This window comes from Peromyscus californicus, unplaced genomic scaffold (assembly GCF_007827085.1).
Source record: "Peromyscus californicus insignis strain IS unplaced genomic scaffold, ASM782708v3 Scaffold_17__1_contigs__length_78620276, whole genome shotgun sequence".
Classification (NCBI taxonomy): domain Eukaryota; kingdom Metazoa; phylum Chordata; class Mammalia; order Rodentia; family Cricetidae; genus Peromyscus; species Peromyscus californicus.
The window spans coordinates 41,161,935-41,183,845 of record NW_026294469.1 but is presented as its reverse complement, the minus strand read 5'-3'; the positions used below and the strand labels follow the sequence as shown (position 1 = coordinate 41,183,845).

At 38.6% G+C, this 21,911-nt stretch overlaps 1 protein-coding gene across 3 annotated transcripts in view; it reads right to left on the bottom strand.

Annotated features, from left to right (window-relative positions):
- Positions 1-21,911, bottom strand: part of Srfbp1 (serum response factor binding protein 1) — a 28,065-nt gene that overhangs the window by 5,380 nt on the left and 774 nt on the right. The window contains exons 2-4 of one of the 3 annotated variants that reach the window (XM_052742177.1): positions 13,313-13,437; positions 12,350-12,422; positions 4,733-4,804 (exon numbers count right to left, since the gene is read on the bottom strand). In XM_052742177.1, the coding sequence (XP_052598137.1) occupies positions 4,733-4,804; positions 12,350-12,422; positions 13,313-13,437 (270 nt within the window). The remainder of the gene's footprint in view (positions 1-4,732; positions 4,805-12,349; positions 12,423-13,312; positions 13,438-21,911) is intronic. The other 2 variants (XM_052742178.1, XM_052742179.1) reach the window with 2 other exon arrangements.

Sequence of the window (21,911 nt, the reverse complement as noted above, 5' to 3'; positions counted from 1 at the left end):
TGAAGTTAATAAGAAAGACTCAATTACTGTATTAGTGTTAAGCTAAGTTATGATGACAACAATGTTTGAAGTCTCATTTAATGAAGATCTGGAATAATGTTCTCTCTTATATTGAATGTCTTCTATCCTTGGTGTATGCTCAGAATGCAACAAGTACCTAGCTCATTCCCAACACTTCACAAATATTTGAGGACTAGATAGAAACATAGAATTCTGCAGCACTTACTGTACATTCACAACACATGCTACTTTTTTGCACACCCATGGGGCCAACCTCCTCCACACCCCTCTAAGCTCCACCTGGAATCTGACTGATCTGCACCAGCATGTCTAACAGAGACTTGAGAGTGCCTCTCAAGCCCGTTTTTCTCCTACAGCCATTTCCATGTCCACAGTCTAGTTTCCTTATAGGTGCTCAGACAAAGATTCTGCAGCTTTTCTTCCATCACACACTATAGAACACCTTACAGTTTAATTTGAATAAAAATAGTGCCAGGACAGATTATTCCTAAGAAGGTAAAATTTAACAATTCAAACATTTCTTTACTTTTATTCCCAAGAAAGCAAACTTAACATCTCAAACTTCTAAAACATTTATTAAGATTTTCCTTAGACAATGCTTCACTTAAATTTTAAAATTCAAATTCCAATATTAACAAAAGACTATAGGCCAAGAGCTTTTTTCTACAATCTACACTCGATTTCAAGATCATTTAATTTAGCTATGTAGGAACAAACTGGAACTCAAACTGAATTTGGTCTACTATGTCCCCACAAGTTTTCCTCTAATTCACATATCATTTGTGACTTAACTGCAAATAATTTTTGCACTAAATTGTTTGAAGTCTACTTTAAATCTTTTTAGAAAGAAAAGAAATAAAAACATTAGTGAAACAACCAAATCCAAGCCAGAGGCTTGTGAGCAGCAGCAGCAGCAGCAGCAGCAGCTGCAGCAGCAGCAGCAGCAGCAGCAGCAGCGGGCACAGGCTTATTCTCTTAGCTGCTCTGTGTAGCAGGCTACAATACCACCACAGCTTGGTCTTTCGTACCGGCATGTGTTCAGTGCAGGAACTCAAAGGAACAAATACCCCGAAGGCCCGCCCGCCTCTCTACTGCCTCTATACATTTACTGACTAACTGTTGTGACTCTACTTTACAAATGACTAATCCAAAGCAGAAGTGATAAACTTCATCTGAGAGACAATGTCACAGGGATACAAAAGGAGCAGACCCTGTGATGCATCCACTGTGCAGCAATTCAGGGTTTTGCAGTCTCTGAAGTGCTGATAGCTGCATGCTAACAAAGCCTTCCCGGGGTTAGGCTGGATGACGGAAACCACAGCTTTCCTTATTTAAAACTGACACAATGTTTGTCATGGAAAATTCTCAGGAAACTGTGGTTTTTCACACACCTCCAGTTTCTTCCATTTCAAATAAATTAAACAAAAAGTGGAAAACACCCCGATTTTTTAATGGAACAATTTTATTTTGGCGTTTGAGTATTTATTATCAACACAAAGGCATTTGTTATTCAATTTTGAAAAGAATTCTTCAAATATACTCTGGATGAAAATAAGTGTATAAAAGAGAAAGCTTCCTTATGTACAGAACAACTTCTTTGAAATGTTATTTAAACAAGTCATAAACCCACTGGGAGAGCAAGAATATGAGTATTAACATTTGTAACAATAAATTGGGCTTAAGTTGAACTCTAAATGTTATCTAAAGAAATAAATCAACAAGTTACTAATGTCAATGCACAGCTCCCACCTTAAAGAGAGTAAGAGAGTTTATTCTGGATTTAACTGACCAAGGCCCAAGAACACTGATTTAGGTTATCCCAAATTCCATATTCCAACATGGAAGCAGCTTCATGACATTTTATAGTTTTACAGAACAAAGAAATTCATAAATCAAGGCAAGTTTAAAATACAATGGTGGGCACATCAGAAATGTGGTCACAGCAAGAAAGGGGAAGCCTTCCTATAGGCCTAAGAAGCCTCCATTCACATTCTCAGCTTTTGGTTTGTGGAAATTAGCGGTGAGCTAAGTTAATGGGTTCCAACGGTTTGTACCTGTTAGTCCCAGGATGTTAGTTCTGACACAGAGAAGGGGAAGCAATTATTCAGGGGGCTATGGAGCTCACTGAGATAAGGTAATTAGTCTCTGGGTCTGTGACATTCCAAGCTCTCCAAAACACTCTAGTTTTATTCCATCACTTTATGAAGACACAGCTTATTTCCAGGAATTCTCCTTTAAATTAATGTAAAACTTTAAGGAAGATTATGCAAAAGAGTTCTTTTGGCTGATCAAATGACCTGTGGTGAAACCCTACATGATAACTGGGAGATAACAAAACATTTTAAAGTATCCGAAATAGTTTTTTGGCTGATGAAATGAATTGTGGTAAAACCCTGCACAATACTTTGGATATTAACAAAACATTTTAAATATCAATTATATTACATCTGAACACAACTAAGATTGTTAATTTAAATCCTGAAAATAGACAAATGAAGTGTTTCCACCGGAGAGGAAAATAACAGAATTAATTTTATACACTTTGGGTGTATATAAAGAGTTGTGTAGAAATGAAATAAGGGCCGGGCGGTGGTGGCGCACGCCTTTGATCCCAGCACTCAGGAGGCAGAGCCAGATGGAACTCTGTGAGTTCAAGGCCAGCCTGGTCTACAGAGTGAGATCTAGGACAGGCACCAAAACTAGAGCAACCCTGTCTCAGGAAAAAAAAAAAACAAAACAAAAAAAAACCAACCAAACAAACAAACAAAAAGTGAAATGAGGCTTACCACGAACTACTTGACAGCACAGGTAAATGTGATAGATGGCTGGGCATTACACGGTAATTTTAACCATTCATGCTACTCTTCAAAAATTGTTAAAAGTAGTAGTTTAGTTTTTAGTTAGGGACATTTTTTTCTGCTTGAAAGGGAAGAGCTCATCAATACTCAACCTGTTAGATCTGCACTGAGGGGCTAGTGTTTATCTTCAGTTAGCTAACATTAAATCCCAGTTATGCCAGGCAGTGGTGGCACATGCCTTTAATCCCAGCACTCGGGAGGCAGAGCCAGGTGGATCTCTGTGAGTTCGAGGCCAGCCTGGACTACCAAGTGAGTTCCAGGAAAGGCGCAAAGCTACACAGAGAAACCCTGTCTCGAAAAACCAAAAAAAAAAAAACCAAAAAAAAAAAAAAAAAATCCCAGTTATATCTTCCTTAGGTCCTAATTTCAGAAGTGGACCAATCTCTAAATTTACTAGTCCTATGTTATATCTCGAATATGAAATTTCTTCCAATATCAGGTGCTTGCTTGGTCCCTGTTAGTAGCTGTTTCCGGAGGCTAAGGATCCTTTGCAAAGTAAGGCCTATTGGCACCATCAAGTGAGGGCTTGGAGTTATAGTTCTGCCTGTATCCACATTGTCTCTGCTTCTGCATCCATCAAAACGTAACTAAGCCTCACAAGAAGCCATTGCCATAGATGGAGCAACCCTAGCTACCAAGTCTTCTACATCATGATGGATAGCTATTATAATGTAATGCTGGAGTGGCAGCAGCAGCAGCACCCTCTTCCCTTTTAGATACTTAAAGGCTACTGAGGCACTGTGTGAGACCCTGGCTAACAGACTCCTATGGACAGATCTCTAACAGCAGAATATGCATCAAAGGAGGTGTCAGTGACCAGAGAGCCAGAGAGCCAGCTCCTCCAGCTACCCCCGATTCTGGCTTGTGCTGTGAAATCACTCCATCCTCAGAAATACAAGAGACTCCTCCTTCCTGACATGTGTGTTCTGAATTCTCATAAGAGACCCTGCCATGCTATCTCCATCTGATGCCAGGGTCTGCACTCTCCCTAGAGACTGCATCATGCTGTTGTATATCTGGCTATCTATGCTATTATACTCTCGTAATAAACTCCAACAATCCATCTCAGTGTACAATAGCGCCTTAATTTCTGAGCCAAAATAAAATCTCTCTCTGATTCTGTAAGTATGTTCTTTATAATAGAGATGAGAAAAGAAATAGACACATTCCAAACACAGAATGTTTTTATGTCCTTAGGGAACATACAATATAGCATATGAAAAACAATCATAAAAAAATAAATGGAGGGGCTGGAGAGATGGCTCATCAGTTAAGAACACTGGCTGTTCTTCCAGAGGACCTGGGTTCAATTCCCAGCACCCACATGGCAGCTCTCAACTGTTTGTGATTCTAATCCCGGGGACATGCAGGCAAAAGCAATAAAGCACATAAAATAAAAGTAAATAAATAAAAAAAGTCTCTTAAAAATAAATAAATGGAAAGACAAGAAGTAGAAATGGATGTTTAACATTAGGTACTTGACATGCATTTGAAGTAGGCAGAGGAGAAGACAAGTCTTTCAACAAAAGAAGACCAACAACAAAATACTCCCTTTAACACTGCAAAGCTACTGGGCATTAAAGACAGGAAGAGACGAATTCTGGGTTACCCCGAGTACCAAGAAGTAAAAGAGAAAAAAACAACTAAACTTTTAGTAGTGATGTAAGTTAGTTTCTTAAAATACTTTCCACTACTTCATGTATTTAGCTATTAAAATTTGGTAGTGGAGATGGGAATGAGGGAGCAGGCCAAAAGACTTTGGAGGTGAATGCCAGGAGATAAAATAACTACAGAGTATTAAGAGGCAAGATAAGGTGTTCCACATTGGTACCTCATCTCTACCACAGATATACCTTTTTGCAAGTTTTTTCAAAGTTGATATCATCATCAAGAGCGGATTTAGTTATGACATCAGGTTTCAATTCCTGTAAAAGAAAACATCAATTCTAGTTAATCTATGAGCATTGTGATTTAAATTCCTTGTGTGTCTTGATTTAAGAAACTTGATATTTAAAATGTTAACTTCTAGACAAGAAGAATTATCTACCAGTTAAGAAATCACCATATACTAGAAAAGCTACAACCAATACCTTTAAGTGTCGTGTCCATTCCCCTTACAGCAACACACAATACCAGTTTAGTACATTTTCAAGGACTATAATCTGTAACCCAAAGATTCACATGTAGTCAGAAAGTCTTTAAATAGCAAGTCTACAAAAGTAAATACAATAAAAAATAAACAGTTTTGAACTTGCAGAAATCCAAGGAATACTGTATACGTGACCCGCTGTAGAAGGGTATTCTAACAGATGAACTTCAGCCTGGGAGATTTAACTTTACTACCATTACTTGTGAGTAAGTATGAATTTGCAGTTAAGAATAACTGCAGGGATATAGAAGTAAAGCAAAGCAGATAAACCTTATTATTTTGACTACAAAGAAAAATTGCAACTGGGAAAAGAGAGGGAAGTTGTAGAGATCATTATTTTATAGCCCAAAGAATGCTATTAAAATGCATAGTCTATAAAAAGCGAGATTATTCAGAAGACCTAGGTTCAATTTCCAGCATCCCATGGCAGCTCACAATCATCTGTTATTCTAGTTTCAGGGACACAGTGCCCTCTTCTGTCCTTCAAAGGTACCAGGACAGAAGTGCACACACACATTTGTATCCCAAACACTCATATTCATCAGAGATGGCTTAGTGGTTAAGAGCACATATTCTTTTCCCTGAAGACCGGAGTTTGATTCCCAGCACCCCTATCAGATCTGCCTGTACCTCCAGCTCCAGGGGGATCTGACTGATATCTCTGGCCTCTTCAGGAAACCAAACTCACACGCACATACCACCCCATGACTTACATGAATAAACCATGAGGCAGGATCAGAGTCCCCAAGGAGACCAGCAGAGGCTACTGGTCAAAGTGCAGCCCAGTTGCAGCAGAAGACCCCAGCAGTGTAGGGACACCAGTGTCACGGGACAATTGCCAAGAATAGCAGCACGAACCTGGTGCCCTACATTCCTGCCTTTGAAATAAGAAAGTATTTATACTTATTTTTGATTTTATAGGAGCCCACAGAGACTGGAATTTTAGAGAGACTTTGGGTGTTTTAAAGAGACTTCTGAAGACCATGGGACTTTATAAGTTATTTGAGTTTTATATCAACTTTATATTTATCTTCGGGCTAAATGAGAAAAGGAAAGGTTCTACTTACACAGTGATGTGTTTGTGTGTGAAGATGACAGGGCCAATTGTACTGGCTAGTTTTATGTCAACTTCACACAGCTAGCATCATTTCAAAGGAATAATCCCAATAGATAAAATGCTCCCAGAGTGGCCTGTGGGCAGTACCATACTTGGGCTGGTGGTCCTAGGTGCAACGAGAAGGCAGTCTGAACAAACCACAGGAACACGTCGGTAAGCAATGGTCCTCTATGGCCTCTTCATCAGTTCTTTCCTATCTCCAGGCTCCTGCCCTGACTTCCTCTGATGATAGACTGTGATGGGGCAGGGAAATAACCTTTCTTCCAAAGATGCTTTTGGTCATGGTGTTTTACCACAGCAACAGAAACCTTACTAAGCTGGTAGATACCTGAAGCAGTCATGGACCATACATGGAAAAACAAGGCTTAATAAATATCTGCTTTACATAGGCACGATAGATCCATTAACCACTGTCTCTTTACACAGTATTAATCCAATCTACTTTCTTCTAGCCAGTCACTCCTCTACTCTGCTTTCAGTTCCATCATTTTAAAAAACATAATTGCTCAAAAAAACTTCGATGTGTTTATATTTTTAAAAAAGGCTTTAAAATGGAACGCCACTTGCAATTTTAGTCACCACTTAGACCTTTACATTTCCATTCATTCCAGATCCAGCAATGAGACACTTTACTAGAGACACATTAACCGTCTGAGCTATGCTACAATCAAGGAACTGAGATGGAAACTAAACACTGAGACACAATGACAACATCAATTCTGAAGGAAACCGAGACAAGCCAATAATAAAAACGGTGATCGCACAGTGCGGTGTACAGTTCAGTGCACCAGAACCACAGTGCTGAAAAGCCCATGCCCACCACGCGTTTATTGTCCGTGTGCTTGGTCTGCAGTGCACTGTACTGACCACAGCACGAATTTCTAGTAGTTCACATTTATTTTTCTAGTTCTAAGTTAGCATGGTGTCTTCACTCTGTGGCATCTTCCTAAATCACGTCAGACACTAAACTAACCAATGGTTTTCCTCGATGTGAGCACCTCTTTAATTATGTTTGTTTCCAACAGAACAGTATGACAGCAAAGTTAGAAATCTACTCTATACACACACACACACACACACACACACACACACACACACACACACACACGCAGAGTTTTAAACTAAAATGTACAAAAGCTGCACATATAATATGGAATTTAAAGAACTTTCCTATTTTTTCATTTTATTTTAAAGTTAGCAATTTTATTACTAATTAGACATATGATCATTAAAAACGAGGATGCTTTCTTAGACTGTGATGTTCCCCAAACCTGCAAATTCTATCACAACAGTTTTGAGGATTTAAGAAAGCAAGTTTTGCTCCCTAATTCAACCCACATAAAAATGACAGATTAAATAGAGTTTGGCTGCTTTAGAAAGGAAAAGGGGAGCTTATAAAGGAGATACCTACTACTTTACTAGAAACTGCCAAGAAGAATTAAAAATTGGAGCAATTTCCCCCAAATTTTTATTTTATTCTTTTAAAGATTTTTTATTTTTATGTGTATGGGTGTTTTGCCTGCAGGCACAATTTTTACATGAACAGTTGAAAGTGCTTTGGATACTTTCATGGTTATTAGGAAACACCCCGACAGAGGGAAAACTTCCCATTTCCAGAATTACAAAATTTGAAATCCTGGGCATGCAGTGTCCACTGAGGCCAGCAGAGGGTGCCAGAGCCCCTAGAACTGGAGTTACAGATGGCTGTATATTAGTCACAGCGGCCATATGGGTGCTGGGAATTGAACCTCAAAGTTTTCATATTCAAGGAAAACATACATTAATGAGCTTCTCTTGCTATCATAAAATATTAATTTCATGTGCAAAGTACTGATGTGTTCTAACTACAGAAAAACCAGAAGCACATGGATTTCATCATAAAAATTCAACAGTTATATGTTCAAGTTGATGCATGTAAATATTTGAAACTAATTTGTCTCAATATTGCATGCTTTTTCTTACTTGTGAATCCTAAAATTCAGAGATACATAAAGTCACATATGTATTGATGACACTTGAGAGCAGAAGCAGAATTGTCTGGGGAACAAAGGCAATAAATGGAAGGGGGAAGAGATGAAAAGAGGGATTTTTAAGAGACTCACAGGTAATAATATGCACTAAATACATGGTGTACTTTCCTGAACAAAAGTCTTACGCTATTATATATAATTTAAAAGATCAGTTTAGGGGAACGGAGAGAGGGCTCAGTGGTCAGCAGCACTTCCTGCTCTTGTAGAGGACATGGGGTTGGGTCCCATCACACATCCTTTAGCTCACAAATCAAGTCCCTGGGGCTTTGCTGCCATGTCCGAGCAGTGAGTTTTAGGCACACTTACATGCAGGCAAAACACCCCCACACAGGAAAAATCAAAGTAAACAAAACTTTAAAAAAAATAGGCTTCAAGTATACAGAAACAATGAAAAAATCTGTTTCCATTTCATCCACAAACTGAGTTCATACCCATTTATAGGAGTTGAACTTATTGCTGCTTTCTTGAGGGCCCTTTGTATTCTACTGCTATTTCCTACAAAATATGCTGGTAATATTTTCTTCTTTTTCAAGTACCCATTATATCTTACTGGAGTTATGATAGTATTGCTTGTTCAGATTTTTTTACATTAATGGTTGAAAGTGCTTTGGATACTTTCATGGTTATTAGGAAATATCCTGACAGGGTGAAAAGTTCATGTTTCCAGAATTACAAAACTTGAAAAATCAAATAAAAACAACACCCCTTCCCTCATCCCACACCCAGCACTTTCTACTCCTAAATCTTTTGTATCTACTAAGTTGAGAGGAAGGTTTATTTGGATGGATCAATTTCAGAATCAGTTCTTTACTCCAAAACCTTGGTGTGCACTGTAACCTAATCAGTAAGAGCATTTAATGTTTACTAACTCATCCTGCAGCCTGGTCTGTTTGCCCCCGTAGGTCGGAAGTTTCAGAAGACAGACACCACTTACATTTGAAACATCTGCTTGTATTTAGAAGAGTAAGGTAAGGCCACCATATGCTTGACATAATGTTTACAATACAGGACCTACAATGAAACAATATTAAGGGGTCAGGAATATGGCCTATTCAAAGCTCAGACTTTTAGCTAAAGAAATTACATTCCAGAAAGCAAAAGGGGTACTTAAAAACTAGTTTTTCAGCACTCGGGAGGCAGAGCCAGGCGGATCTCTGTGAGTTCGAGGCCAGCCTGGGCTACCAAGTGAGTTCCAGGAAAAGGCGCAAAGCTACACAGAGAAACCCCGTCTCGAAAAACCAAAAAAAAAAAAAAAAAAAAAAAACCTAGTTTTTAAATGGTGTTTCCTGAGTACGAGAGGGGCAGTATATACTGATCTCTGCACACACTACCAAGATTTCTTGTTCATCATTTCAAAGGTCACAAGACCTTGGGGATCTTGTTCCACTTTAGGAAGAAAAGTTCTGCATTTGAACAAATGAAATAGGGGCTAGTGAGATGGGTCAGCGGGTGAAGACACCACCAAGTCTGAAGACTTTAGTTCCACCCCCTGACTACATCACGGAGAAACATGAGATCCAGTTGTCTCTGACCTCCACGCATCTGCCATGTATTCACACATGCAGAAACACACAAATAATATTGCAAAAACACAGAGTTATATGGCCTTAGGGCGCTGACTAAGGTGACTTTATACAATGAAAAGCTAGCTTTTTTTTATCTTTTTGTTTCTGACACTTAACACTAATAAATAATAAAACAAAACTCAATTTCATGATCTTTTTATTAATAGTTTAGCATCATTTTACTTATGTCTAGGGATTCAGGATAATCCCAGTACTATAAATATAGTAAAAAATGTTGTATTAAGTCACTCAACATTCATATGCCAAACATATCACTACATGTTTGGAAAATTAGCTGAGTAAGCTGACTCAATAGCCTAAGACACCCTCCCTAAGTATTAGCAGGAATGCCATGAAACAGACCACAGTGGAAATAGAATGAGCTGTATTGAGAGGATGATCAGTTCTGGATGAAAATGTATCACAAAAGGTTTCTTAGAACCAGTACTGTGAAGAGTAAGGTGTCAGGGACTGGCGAGATGGTTTAGTAGGTGATGTTGCTGGGTAAATATGAAGATCTGAGTTCACAGAATCCACATAAAAGTCAAGTCTGTTGTACTCGCTTGCTTCGGTTTTGTCTTTTTAGTCTCCAGATAAGTAACCTGGGGATCTTTAAGTTGATAAGCTGCCTCTCAATGAGAAAGAACTTGTTTCAGAAGCCAGTATGTACAGTAACACTTTAAGAGCCTGAATACCATTAGAAACAGAATCAGAGATGGGGCTCATACTTACAGTATATAAAATTAGAACCTATCATTTTATAGAATCATAAAGCTCTAGTCCCTGTACCCTCCCCCATGGCCAAAAGGAAACTACTCCCATTTCTAAAAATATATGGGGTTTTCTTCATGAGGATGACATCTTGCAACAAAATACCCTATTATCATACCAAGCAAGTAAGAGAGTACATCATGAGCACAATTATAAAAGTCTAGTGGTATATGAACCAAAGGAAAAAAAAAAAACCCGTCTGGAAAAATAGTAAGTAGAGGTTTTCCTCCAAATTTAATTGTGACTGTGAATCTACTGTTTTGTGGCTATTTCTTTGATACTCCCCTATGTATGAAAAATATTTCCTTACAAAATTATGAAAGACCTTTCAATTAAAAAAATGCTAAGTATATTTACTTCTTTCAGAGAAGGCTGATTCTGTAAAAGTACCATGGATCAGAAATGAAACTAAATACTTTAGCTAAGTAAACATGTAGTTGATCTAGTATTCCTAGTCTGAATTTTTACATTTAAATATAATGCCATGTTAAAGTCAATACAGAAAGAGATTAAAAAACAAAAGAAACAAGGTAAAAGTCAGACTAGCCAACCCAGAATACCCTAATGCCCACCATGAATTCACATACGCATACTATAAAGTGTATGAATTCAACACACAGCCAGTAAACTGTGGCTCTCTGGGCTAACAGTAAGTGTTCTCATACAGTGGGGAAGAGAGATGTAGTAACCTTGTAAAGGTCTCTAGCAACAGGTCTGACTTTTCTGCTGATGAAACTAAAGAACAGAAAATGAGCTTCACCTATAGTACAGAGACAACCTGCTAACTAACAAAAGCGTATTATCGAGAGTTACAAGGAAGGAGTCGACGGTTATCAAACTCCAAATCCTTCTTACAGTGAAATCAGCAGTTATCTAGTGGTTCACATTACAAAGACTGGTCCTTAGAAGAAATCACAGGAAAGATCTATCAAATGGGTGTTAGGTATCTGACAGTCCTGTAGGAGGAGTCACAAATACAAATAAATATGCTTCATACCAAAGAGCATCTCCTACACCTGTCTCCGTATTAACTGGAATAGCTGTACCCTACTCAACACCTTTCTATTCCTTAAAAAGAAAGAGTGAAAAGCATTGATAATTTAACTCAATTAAAATATTGTTAAATAATTCTTTTGCTCTTTTATCTAACTCAAACTTAGAAGTCATACCCAATTATAAAAGTCAAACATACACACAAAATTACCCTGCAGTTAAGATAATTGCTGGTACCAAATGTTGTTTTTAAGTTCAGCAATAAAAGTCTTCCAGACATTTAATGGTATGTCATTTTGTAAATGAAAGTTTCCACAAAGAAAGGGCAGTGAAAAGACCTAAAAATTATGTTAGTGAAGAGTCTGGCTTAAAAGACAACACTATGGACCATGTTGGTCCAACACGACATTTATTTTAAGTTCTACAGAACCTAATAAACTGCTGACACCACTACATAAAAATTTATTGAGTTGGCAGCAGGAGAAGCATGATGTCAACCACCAGCATGACCATCCCCATTTCCAAATAGCACAAATCCTTTAACTAGTGACCTTAGTCTAGAATACATGCCTAAGTAACTGTAAAAATAAAAGCCGTAGACATAAGGCACTATAAAACACAAATGAGTTTAGTTTGGCAGTTTCGATTCAAATTAATCTAGTATTTAAAAAACAGGGAAATATGCACACTCACACATATCGCAGCTCTGCAAACGTGCCGCTCATCACCAAGTTCAGCCACACAAAAAAGCCTTGAGCAACCTAGGAATCCATCAAGAGGCACCATGCACACAAGATACGAGCTGTCAGGAGAAACAGCGCACAGTGCACACTCACACGCCTTACCTTCATGGCGTGGATTTCTTCAAGCAACCTTTGGGCTCGTCTTTGGTTTTTCAAGAGTGCGTCTTCAGTGCCCCTGTAAAAAGACAGTTATTACCAAGAAGAACATTAGTTTTAGAGCCATGTCATGGTGAGCAGCATTTTAAGTTTCTGAGAAGAAGTATGTGACGAGCACTCCAGCCCATCCTGCCTGCAACACACCTGCAGTCACTGCGCTGGAAACTGGATAGGACGCACACTAGCCTGACTGGTAGGCAGCTTTTCTCTAGTCTTTCAATGGCAAGGTCAGTTACAGTCTGTGATCAAAAACGGTACTACCATAATAAAAGCCTCCTAGGACCCAGTTAAAGACTGGAGGCACTTTTATTAATTGAAAAACTGTTCTCTGGAATTAAAGAAAAAGATATTCAATATCTAATTAGAAGGGAGGTTATCTTCTAGGACATTTATGAACAAATAGAAAACCACAAATTTGAAGGTTTTCTAAATTCTTGTGTTTAAACCCTAAGAACTGTTAAATTGATTTTCATTAACATGACTGATGCTGGAAATACAAATTTTTTTTTTACTAAAAAATATCACACAACATATGATAAACTGACAAATACTCCCACAAGATCATGAAAATTTCAAAATACTAAGACCGAGAAAGGCTGATGAAATTACTGACTCAAGGTAGGCATCTCAGACTTACTAATATCTTGAAATGACTTCTAGTTACATAAAACACATAAGGAACCTGAAGGCAACTTAATTTTGGAAAGCGGAAAGGGAGAACTTTCTTAAAAATCGGAAAAATGGAAGAAATGATTCTGCATCTTAAGCAAAAAAGGTTCAAAACCTACAAGGGCATGCTGACACAGTACCTTCTCTCCCACCTAGATCCTATCTATACAGAAAACTCCAGTTCTGAACGCATCCTCATCGCTCTAGCTTATAAACTTGAGAACGTTTCTGACACTTCACCAGCTACAGGATGGGTTGTCACTTCCCACGACTAACTTTTTGGACTTGAGTCTGCCAACACTCCTTACAAGTTTTCGGATAACCAGCACTCGGACTCGCTTCACCTCTTTCCTCATCTTCACAACCTTTGAGGAAGAAGACAAAAGGGAAAAGAAAGATCCTTAATGGAAACACAGACACTCCGAATGTTAGTACTTACTGAAGTCTACAGTTTAACCAGAGCTGTGCTTATTCAGATCGATGCAATTCAACTTCCTCCAGGAACAGTGCAGGAATAAATACAAGGCTGAAGATGTATGTGCCAGGGATTGAAGGAACCACTGGGATTCTACTTTTATTTTATTTTATTTTATTTTTTTGGCTTTTCGAGACAGGGTTTCTTTGTGTAGCTTTGCGCCTTTCCTGGATCTCGCTCTGTAGACCAGGCTGGCCTCGAACTCACAAAGATCCGCCTGCCTCTGCCTCCCAAGTGCTGGGATTAAAGCCGTGCGCCACCACCGCCCGGGGGGGATTCTACTTTTAAAGCTACAGCATTTCCAGCAATTAGCATTTCACTGTTATACCTGTTTGGATTGGAGCATACTAAGTTATGGTTTTCTATGAGAAATCCCTTTGATCTCTGAGATCAAAGGTCATCTTTATCATTTTTGATATCACACCTTTACATTTCTTCAAGAGTTTCAGGGCACTGTTTGGATGCTCCAGGCTTTCTCTTAGTCTTTGGCCTTAGCATGCTCACATTTACCATCATAGCTTTTACTTGAGATAGGAAAGTGTCTTCCCACGAGCTTGTTAATATCCATTCTTCCTAATTTGCTCAACATCATTGCTGAAGGTCACAAATTTCCTATTATTGCAATTAAAGGGTATCTCTACAATTTACCACAAGAATCTTAATATTTTATTTTTAATCCAATTATGTTTAATGTGTCTTCCTCCAGATAAATTCCATGAAAGTCAAGAATCTTACTTTATTCAACATTAGTTCTAAACATTCAAAATAGTACATGGCATACAGAACATGTTCAACAGATACTTTCTAAACAACCAAAAACACAGCACACCTTTTGCTCACTCACTACTTTAGATGCATACTATATCAAAAGAACACAATCACATTCTTTGCCATCAGAATGCAGCAACATCTTTGAAATTTTCTTGTTTTTCTATTGTTTTTCTTTGAGAACACACACACACACACACACACACACACACACACACACACCGCTATCCATGAACATCAAGTCTTTTATTGCTTTGTCTCAGGAGCAGAAGGTAGGCATTGTGGCTTACATCTGTAATCCCAATGCTTGGGATGCAGTGAATGGAAAACCACCACAAATCTGAGGACAGTCTGTACTGCATGCTTAGTACAAAGCAAGCCTGGGCTACAGAATGAGACAATTTCAAAAAACAAAACAAACAAACTAAAAATTGAGAAACAGAATCATAATAGGTTATTATATATTATAAAATTAAGTCATTTATCAAAAAAGTACTACCATGTGGCAATTTATAAATTAAAACATTACTAAACATTCCTAGGTGCTTAACATTGCAGGCTTATGAAATGATAATATACCACTTACTACTGCCATAAAAGACCCTTTCATTGATCTCAACTACATGGTCTACATGTTCCAGTATAATTCTACCCATGAAAGTTCAACGGCATAGTCAAGACTCAGGACAGGAAGCTTGTCATCAACAGAATGGCCATGGCCATCTTCCAGGAGCAAGATTCTGCCAACATCAAATGGGGTGATGCTGGTGCCAACTATGTTGTAGAGTCTACTGGTATCTTCACTACCATAAAGAAGGCCAGAGCCCACTTGAAGGGTAGGGACAAAAGGGTCATCATCTCTGACCCTTGTAGCTTGAGTTTTCCTGCCTGGCCCACAGTCAGGACAAATCTCTCTCACCTGCCAGTCCCACAGCCTCTCAGACCCGACCAAGTAAACACAGAGACTTATATTGGTTACAAACTGTATGGCCATGGCAGGCTTCTTGCTAACTGTTCTTACAGCTTAAATTAATCCATTTCCATTAATCTATACCTTGCCACATGGCTCGTGGCTTACCGGCATCTTCACATGCTGTTTCTCATCATGGCGGCTGGCAGTGTCTCTCTGACTCAGCCTTCCACTTCCCAGCTTTATTCTCCTCCTTGTCCCGCCTACACTTCCTGCCTAGCCAATGGCCAATCAGTGTTTTATTTATTGACTAATCAGCAACACATTTGACATACAGAACATCCCACAGCAGACCCTTCTGCTAACGCTCCTGTGTTTGTGATGGGTATGAACCATGAGAAGTACAACAGCTCACTTAAAATTGTCAGCAATGCTCCTTGTATCACCAACTGCTTAGCACCCCTGGGCCAAGGTCATCCACAATAACTTTGGCATTGCGGAAGAACTCATGACCACAGTCCATGCCATCACTGCCACTTAGAAGGCTATGGATGAACCCTCTGGTAAGCTGTTGTGTGATGACCGTAGGGCTGCCCAGAACATCATCCCTAAATCCATTGGTGCTGCCAAGGATGTGGGCAAAGTTATCCTAGAGCTGAATGGGAAGCTCACTGGCATGGCCTTCCGTGTTCCTACTCTCAATGTGTCCATCGTGGATCTGACATGCAACCTGGAGAAAGCTGCCCAAGTATGATGACCTAAGCAGTGAAGCAGGCATCCTAGGGCCCACTCGAGGGCATCCTGGGCTATAGTGAGGGCTGAGTTGTCTCCTGTGACTTCAATAGTGACACCCACTCTTCCACCTTTGATGCTGGGGCTGGCATTGCTCTCAATGACAACTTTGCAAAGCTCCTTTCCTGGTATGACAATGAATATGGTTATAGCAACAGAGTGGTGAACCTCATGGCCTACATGGACCACCCACCTCAGAAAGGACACAAGAGCAAGAGAGAAGCCTCCAGTTGTTGATAAGTCCCTGTCCCAACTCAGGCCCTGACACTGAGCATTTCCCTCAGTTTCCATCCCAGACTCACCAAAGAAGGGGAGGGGCTCAGAGAGCCCCACTTTCTTGAATACCATCAATAAAGTTCACTGCACCCAACACACACACACACACACACACACACACACACACACACACACAGAACATGAGTGAACAAACTACTCTACCCAACCCCCAATCCACACTAAGACAGTTATACTACAATGTTGTTTGGGTGTGAGAGAGAAGATATTAGGTAAAATAGGTAAGGAGGTAATAGTGGAAATGAAAAACAAGTATAAAGAGCTTGAAGAGAGAAACTGAAGTAAAACTCTAGCTCATCATTTCTCAGACTGATGATTTCAAGCAGCAAAAGAGAGCATTCAAAATAATCCATTAAAAGATTCCAAGTTCACACTGCAGAGTGTACCTGTGTTGGCAGTGAGGTCCACCTGGAATTTAGGTAACCTGCACCACTTCTTGGATAATTAACAAAACAATACAATAAAGTCAAAACCTACCATTCTCACTGAAAAAGCCAACTCAAAGATGAGACATGAAGAAAAGGAACCACAAAGAAGCAAAAGCTGACCATGAAAGGAAGGACATTCTGTCCAAAGGGTTTTCTAGCTATACCAAGTCCTTTCTGCAGTCCAACATTCCATTGCTGGTGATGATCAGCAGACCCTTGAGCAATGTTTTACAATGTGAACATCCTCTCTGGATTCCAAACATTCCTTAATGAATCACTTTACTCATCTACACTATCTCTTGTAAGCTAACATTTAGTGACAATTTACTTGTAAGAAAAAGAGCTATATCCTGGGATTCACAATGACAAGTTTTTGATATTATGGTCTGTAGACAAAATCCAGTGGTTTGAAGTGACTCTTGCTGACTATCCGCTATCTAGTAAATTAGCTCAAGTAATGCATTGCCTTCTTACGTACTTGAACCAGACTAACCTTTAACAAAACTGATGGTTATTAGGAAAAGCTGAGTTTATCTGTGTTTTTTTTTCAGAATATATTACAACTCTGCTTATTCACTCCTGGATATACAAAATCATAAAACATGAATCACAAGGTTATGGTAAAACAGGCATGCTCATAAACTGCTGGTAGAAAAGGCAACTTCTATAGTCCTTATGGAGGAAATTTTGGTAATCTTTAATAAAAATCCTCCATCTGAGAGTCTAAAAGGCCTGTTTCAACAATAAAGGATCACATACACACCAACGCTTTCCGTGCTCCATGCATTAGAAAATGTTTCATAAAACACAATATGTATAAAGAGTACACAAAAAGGACACACATTTCTACAATGTAGTATCACATATGCAAAGTTGAAAAATATTTATCAATACTATACACTAGGTATAAAGGTGGTACAAAAGAATGAGACATATAGGTGAGAAAAACTACACCAATAATAATCACTTCCAAGCTAAAAAAAAAAGCTGGTGTTTTAAGTATGATGCAGCAGAATCCTGAGAAGTCTTAAATAAAAGTAGGTTACAAGGACATATATTCTATCACTTTCTGGGTATTTCAAGTATTTCACAGTTATGGATCTTATTATGCCTTTCTAAGAAAACTCTAGGTGGGTCATTTAGATTATAACTTACTGTTGAATTATTTTTGATCAACCAGAATTTCTAAAAAACTAAAATGATGAGTGGCTGTCTGTAATTTAGCCACTACCGAGCTTATGCTGCCACCTAGCAAAACTCATGGGAACAGTTAACAAGCAAACAAGCTGGTGGTCTCTTTAAGAGGAGCAGATTTACCACTTCAAAAATTTTCACATTTCAATGCAACTATGGTATAAAATTTTGTAATTTCATATATACATACAAACATATTTTTTGATATTCTTATCATTCATAATACATGGAAGAAAAAAATTCATTGTTAGGCATTTAGTTTCTATCCTTACAACAGTTCCCTCCTCCTTCAAGGGGAATATTTTCTGATACCCAAAGTAGAGGTCTGAAACCACAGGTAACTCAAAATCCTCTAGGTATGATATATGACACACACACGTATTTTTTACTTGTAAAATAGATGCAAAAATTAAAAAATAAAATAAAACACATCAATAGTAACATGCCATAGTGAAAATTTCTATTTCATGGTCACTATTAAATATGGGTCACTTGCACTGTGGTACCCTGATGGTCAATCTGAGGACTGAGAACTCAGGGACTAATGAGTGGTAGCACGGATAATGCAGGTACCCTAGAGTAAGGGGTAAGTTAAACGTGGACAGGATAGCACGTGGTTTCATATGTTGCTCTTAACAGCACATGTGAACTCAAAACTTACAAATTACTTCTGAACGTTTTCAACTACATCTTCTAACTGCAGTTATCTCAGATAATCAAAACAATAAAAATCAAAACCACAGATGAAGCTCACTTTACAGTAGTAGCTTAAAAGAAATTTAATGAACATACTATTTTATATCATATTGTAAAATTACATCACTTTTTTCTAGGGAGTTTCATGATGCTTCAATGGGAAGCATAAGTATTCCATCAGACAGCCATACCCCAACTGCTGTGGGATGTTCTGTATGTTAAATGTGTTGCTCTGATTGGTTAATAAATAAAACACTGATTGGCCAGTAGCCAGGCAGGAAGTATAGGCGGTACAAGGAGAGAGAAGAATTCTGGGAAGTGGAGGGCTGAGAGAGAGACACTGTCAGCCGCCGCCAGGACAAGCAAGATGTAAGGTACCGGTAAGCCACAAGCCAAATGGCAACTTATATAGACTAATAGAAATGGGTTAATTTAAGATTTAAGAACTAGATAACAAGAAGTCTGCTGTGGCCATACAGTTTGTAAGCAATATTAAGTCTCTGTGTGTTTACTCAGTTGGGTCTGAGCAGCTGCGGGACTGGCAGGTGAGAGAGATTTGTCCTGACTTGTGGGCCAGGCAGGACTGGAAAACTCTAGCTACACCCAACCCCAATCTCTCTCTCTCATACACACACACAGACACACACAGACACACACACAGACACACACACACAGACACACACACACACACACACACACACACACAGACACACACAGACACCCCTTCGACTAAGGAAAGAGATGAATAGAATAGTTCTACAAATTCTTTATTCACTATGTCATAGCATAGACACTTTCAACTGTGCATCCCTGCTTCTCTAGTTCTAATGAGATGGGAGGGAAAAAAATGTTAAAAATTTTGGAGATTTCTTTTTTCCTCTCATTTCAACACAATTTTTGGAAGACTTCACTTTTCACAAGACATTATTGAATATATTGTAAAATTATATATTATAAATAGAATATATTATAAAACTCATGAAATTAAATATATTAATTAAACACTAGACTTTATTCACTTATTTTGGCAGTACTGGGGACTGAACACAGGGCAAGCATTCTACCACTGAGCTATATACTCAGACCACCATATACCTTTAAAAAAAAATCAAAATTATAAAACAAGGGTTACTAATCAAATCACAGCTATGTTTATCATTACCTCAAAAACAAAACCAGAGGTTTATAATCTTTGCAAACTTGATGTAAGTGTACCAAAAAAGCAATCAATTTACCCCCGAGTCTTCACCACAACCACACACACATCAAATACAGGAAATCAAAACTATTCCCTGAACCAACTTAAGAAGAGCTATTTAAGATACTGAGACTCCAAGCCTGACAATTGAGTTCCATCCCTAGGACCACAGTGGTCTGATTTCCACATGTGAACTGTGGCAGGAATGTGGCCTATCCTCCCTCCTACATAAAATAAACAAATCTTTAAAAAAAAAGATGAGAGACATTTACAAAATATACACTGAGAGTATGATAAGCAAAAATATAAAGACAGGTAGAAGGGACATGAAATCTCTACACATACACTCCCATGTAAATGCTATTATAAACACTGACAAGAATTAAGTGGTGCTTCCAGAACTTACACAAAAATAAAAGCTAGCACTGGGTTTCTTAAGAAAGTTGTAAGTAGGACTACAGAGAGGAAATTCTAGATTAGGAGTAGTATGTACGAAGGACCTATATATAGCAAGGCTGGAAGGAAGCCAATGCAGCTGAGTACATGGACTGCCAGGACAGGATAAAACAGAAGGGGGACAGGCTGCCCTCATGTTGCTCAATTTTATTCAAAAGTAAGTCCCAGGATTTAAAACAAGGAAAATGACCTGATTAAATCTGTGCTGAACAAAGAACTCAACAGCAACAGTAAGATGATCAAACAAGAACAACAGTGTCCACTTCAGTAGCCAGGAGAGAGCAGACCCGCTCTCTGTGGATAGAGCAGACCCGCTCTCTGTGGAACAGGTGTGACAGGGAGTTTGAACCTTTCAGGTATGTCTCCTCTTTGGGGAAGCTGTTGCCAAATTTCTAGGAAAAAATGTCATGCCTGACGAGTTTTTTCTAGGCAGTCATCTTTATCCCTCCTTTTCTTATGCTTCTGGACTTTTATGTAGATCAATCTATATCGTCACGCGCCACATAAATTTTGAAGGGACATACACAGGACAGTGCTCCCATAGTAATTCATCACCAAGTAATAGTGATGTCATAGTCATTTAGGTTTTTGTGGTTCAAGGAAAAAATTACCTAATGCCATATATTTTAGAACCTGTTTCCATTAAGTCATTCATGACTGCATTTGCATTCTTATTTTGACCTTAATGATAACATCAACATCTCCACGACTTGCTGTCCTCTTTTTCCTCTATCTATAAGAACACATTAAATTTAAATTTGGGATATGGGTGATTTCTAATTTGATAAATTCATCCAGCCACCCAGAAAACATTTATAGAGCATGTATGTTCCAGGGGACACCCCCACATGCACACATGACAGAAACAGGTGGTTACATTGTGGAAAGCATTCTGGTTAAAGTCAATTAGTGAATTCTTTCTAAAGATCATACTTAGGAATTTTGAAACAGACTGAAGTAGAAAAGCAACATTACGTGACTGATTCCCTGACATTATGACCCTTGAAATCAAAACTGGATGAAAAACTACCCTTTCTGTGAACTTCCAAGGACAATCAACTTAAGATCTTTCACAGTTCATATATACAATAAAAAAACACCCCACCAACAGTTTTCTTGCACAAAATACAAGTTTAAATGAGTTAAAAAAATCAGTAAATTAGAAATACCTTGTTTCTCCCTCTTTGATACCTTACACCCCACTGCCTACTGAAGATTTAACCTGGCATAAGACAGTGACATATTTGTTAATTCTCACCAGAGAACGTTTTCTAGCCCTTTATTATTCAGTTTCCTACCACCAACCCTTTTCTGCTTAGAAGAGTCCCTATGCCTGCAGGGCCTTCAAATACATTACGGAATTACTTCCTGTATAGGATCCTCAAAGAACAAGGACTGTATCACACATCTGACTTTGCCTCCTTCAAAAACTTCTTCACTATTATTTGGAGGGGCGGGGATCTTCGATTATTCTCTATCATAGGTTACTGGAGAAGAAAAACACACGAGAAACATCCTACACAGCCGTGTATTTGAAAAAGTGACCTGCATATATACACGACACTCAGGGTAAGGAGCTCTTTCACGATAGTAGCTGTGAGGTGTCCGTTGCTCTTCAAAGCTTATTT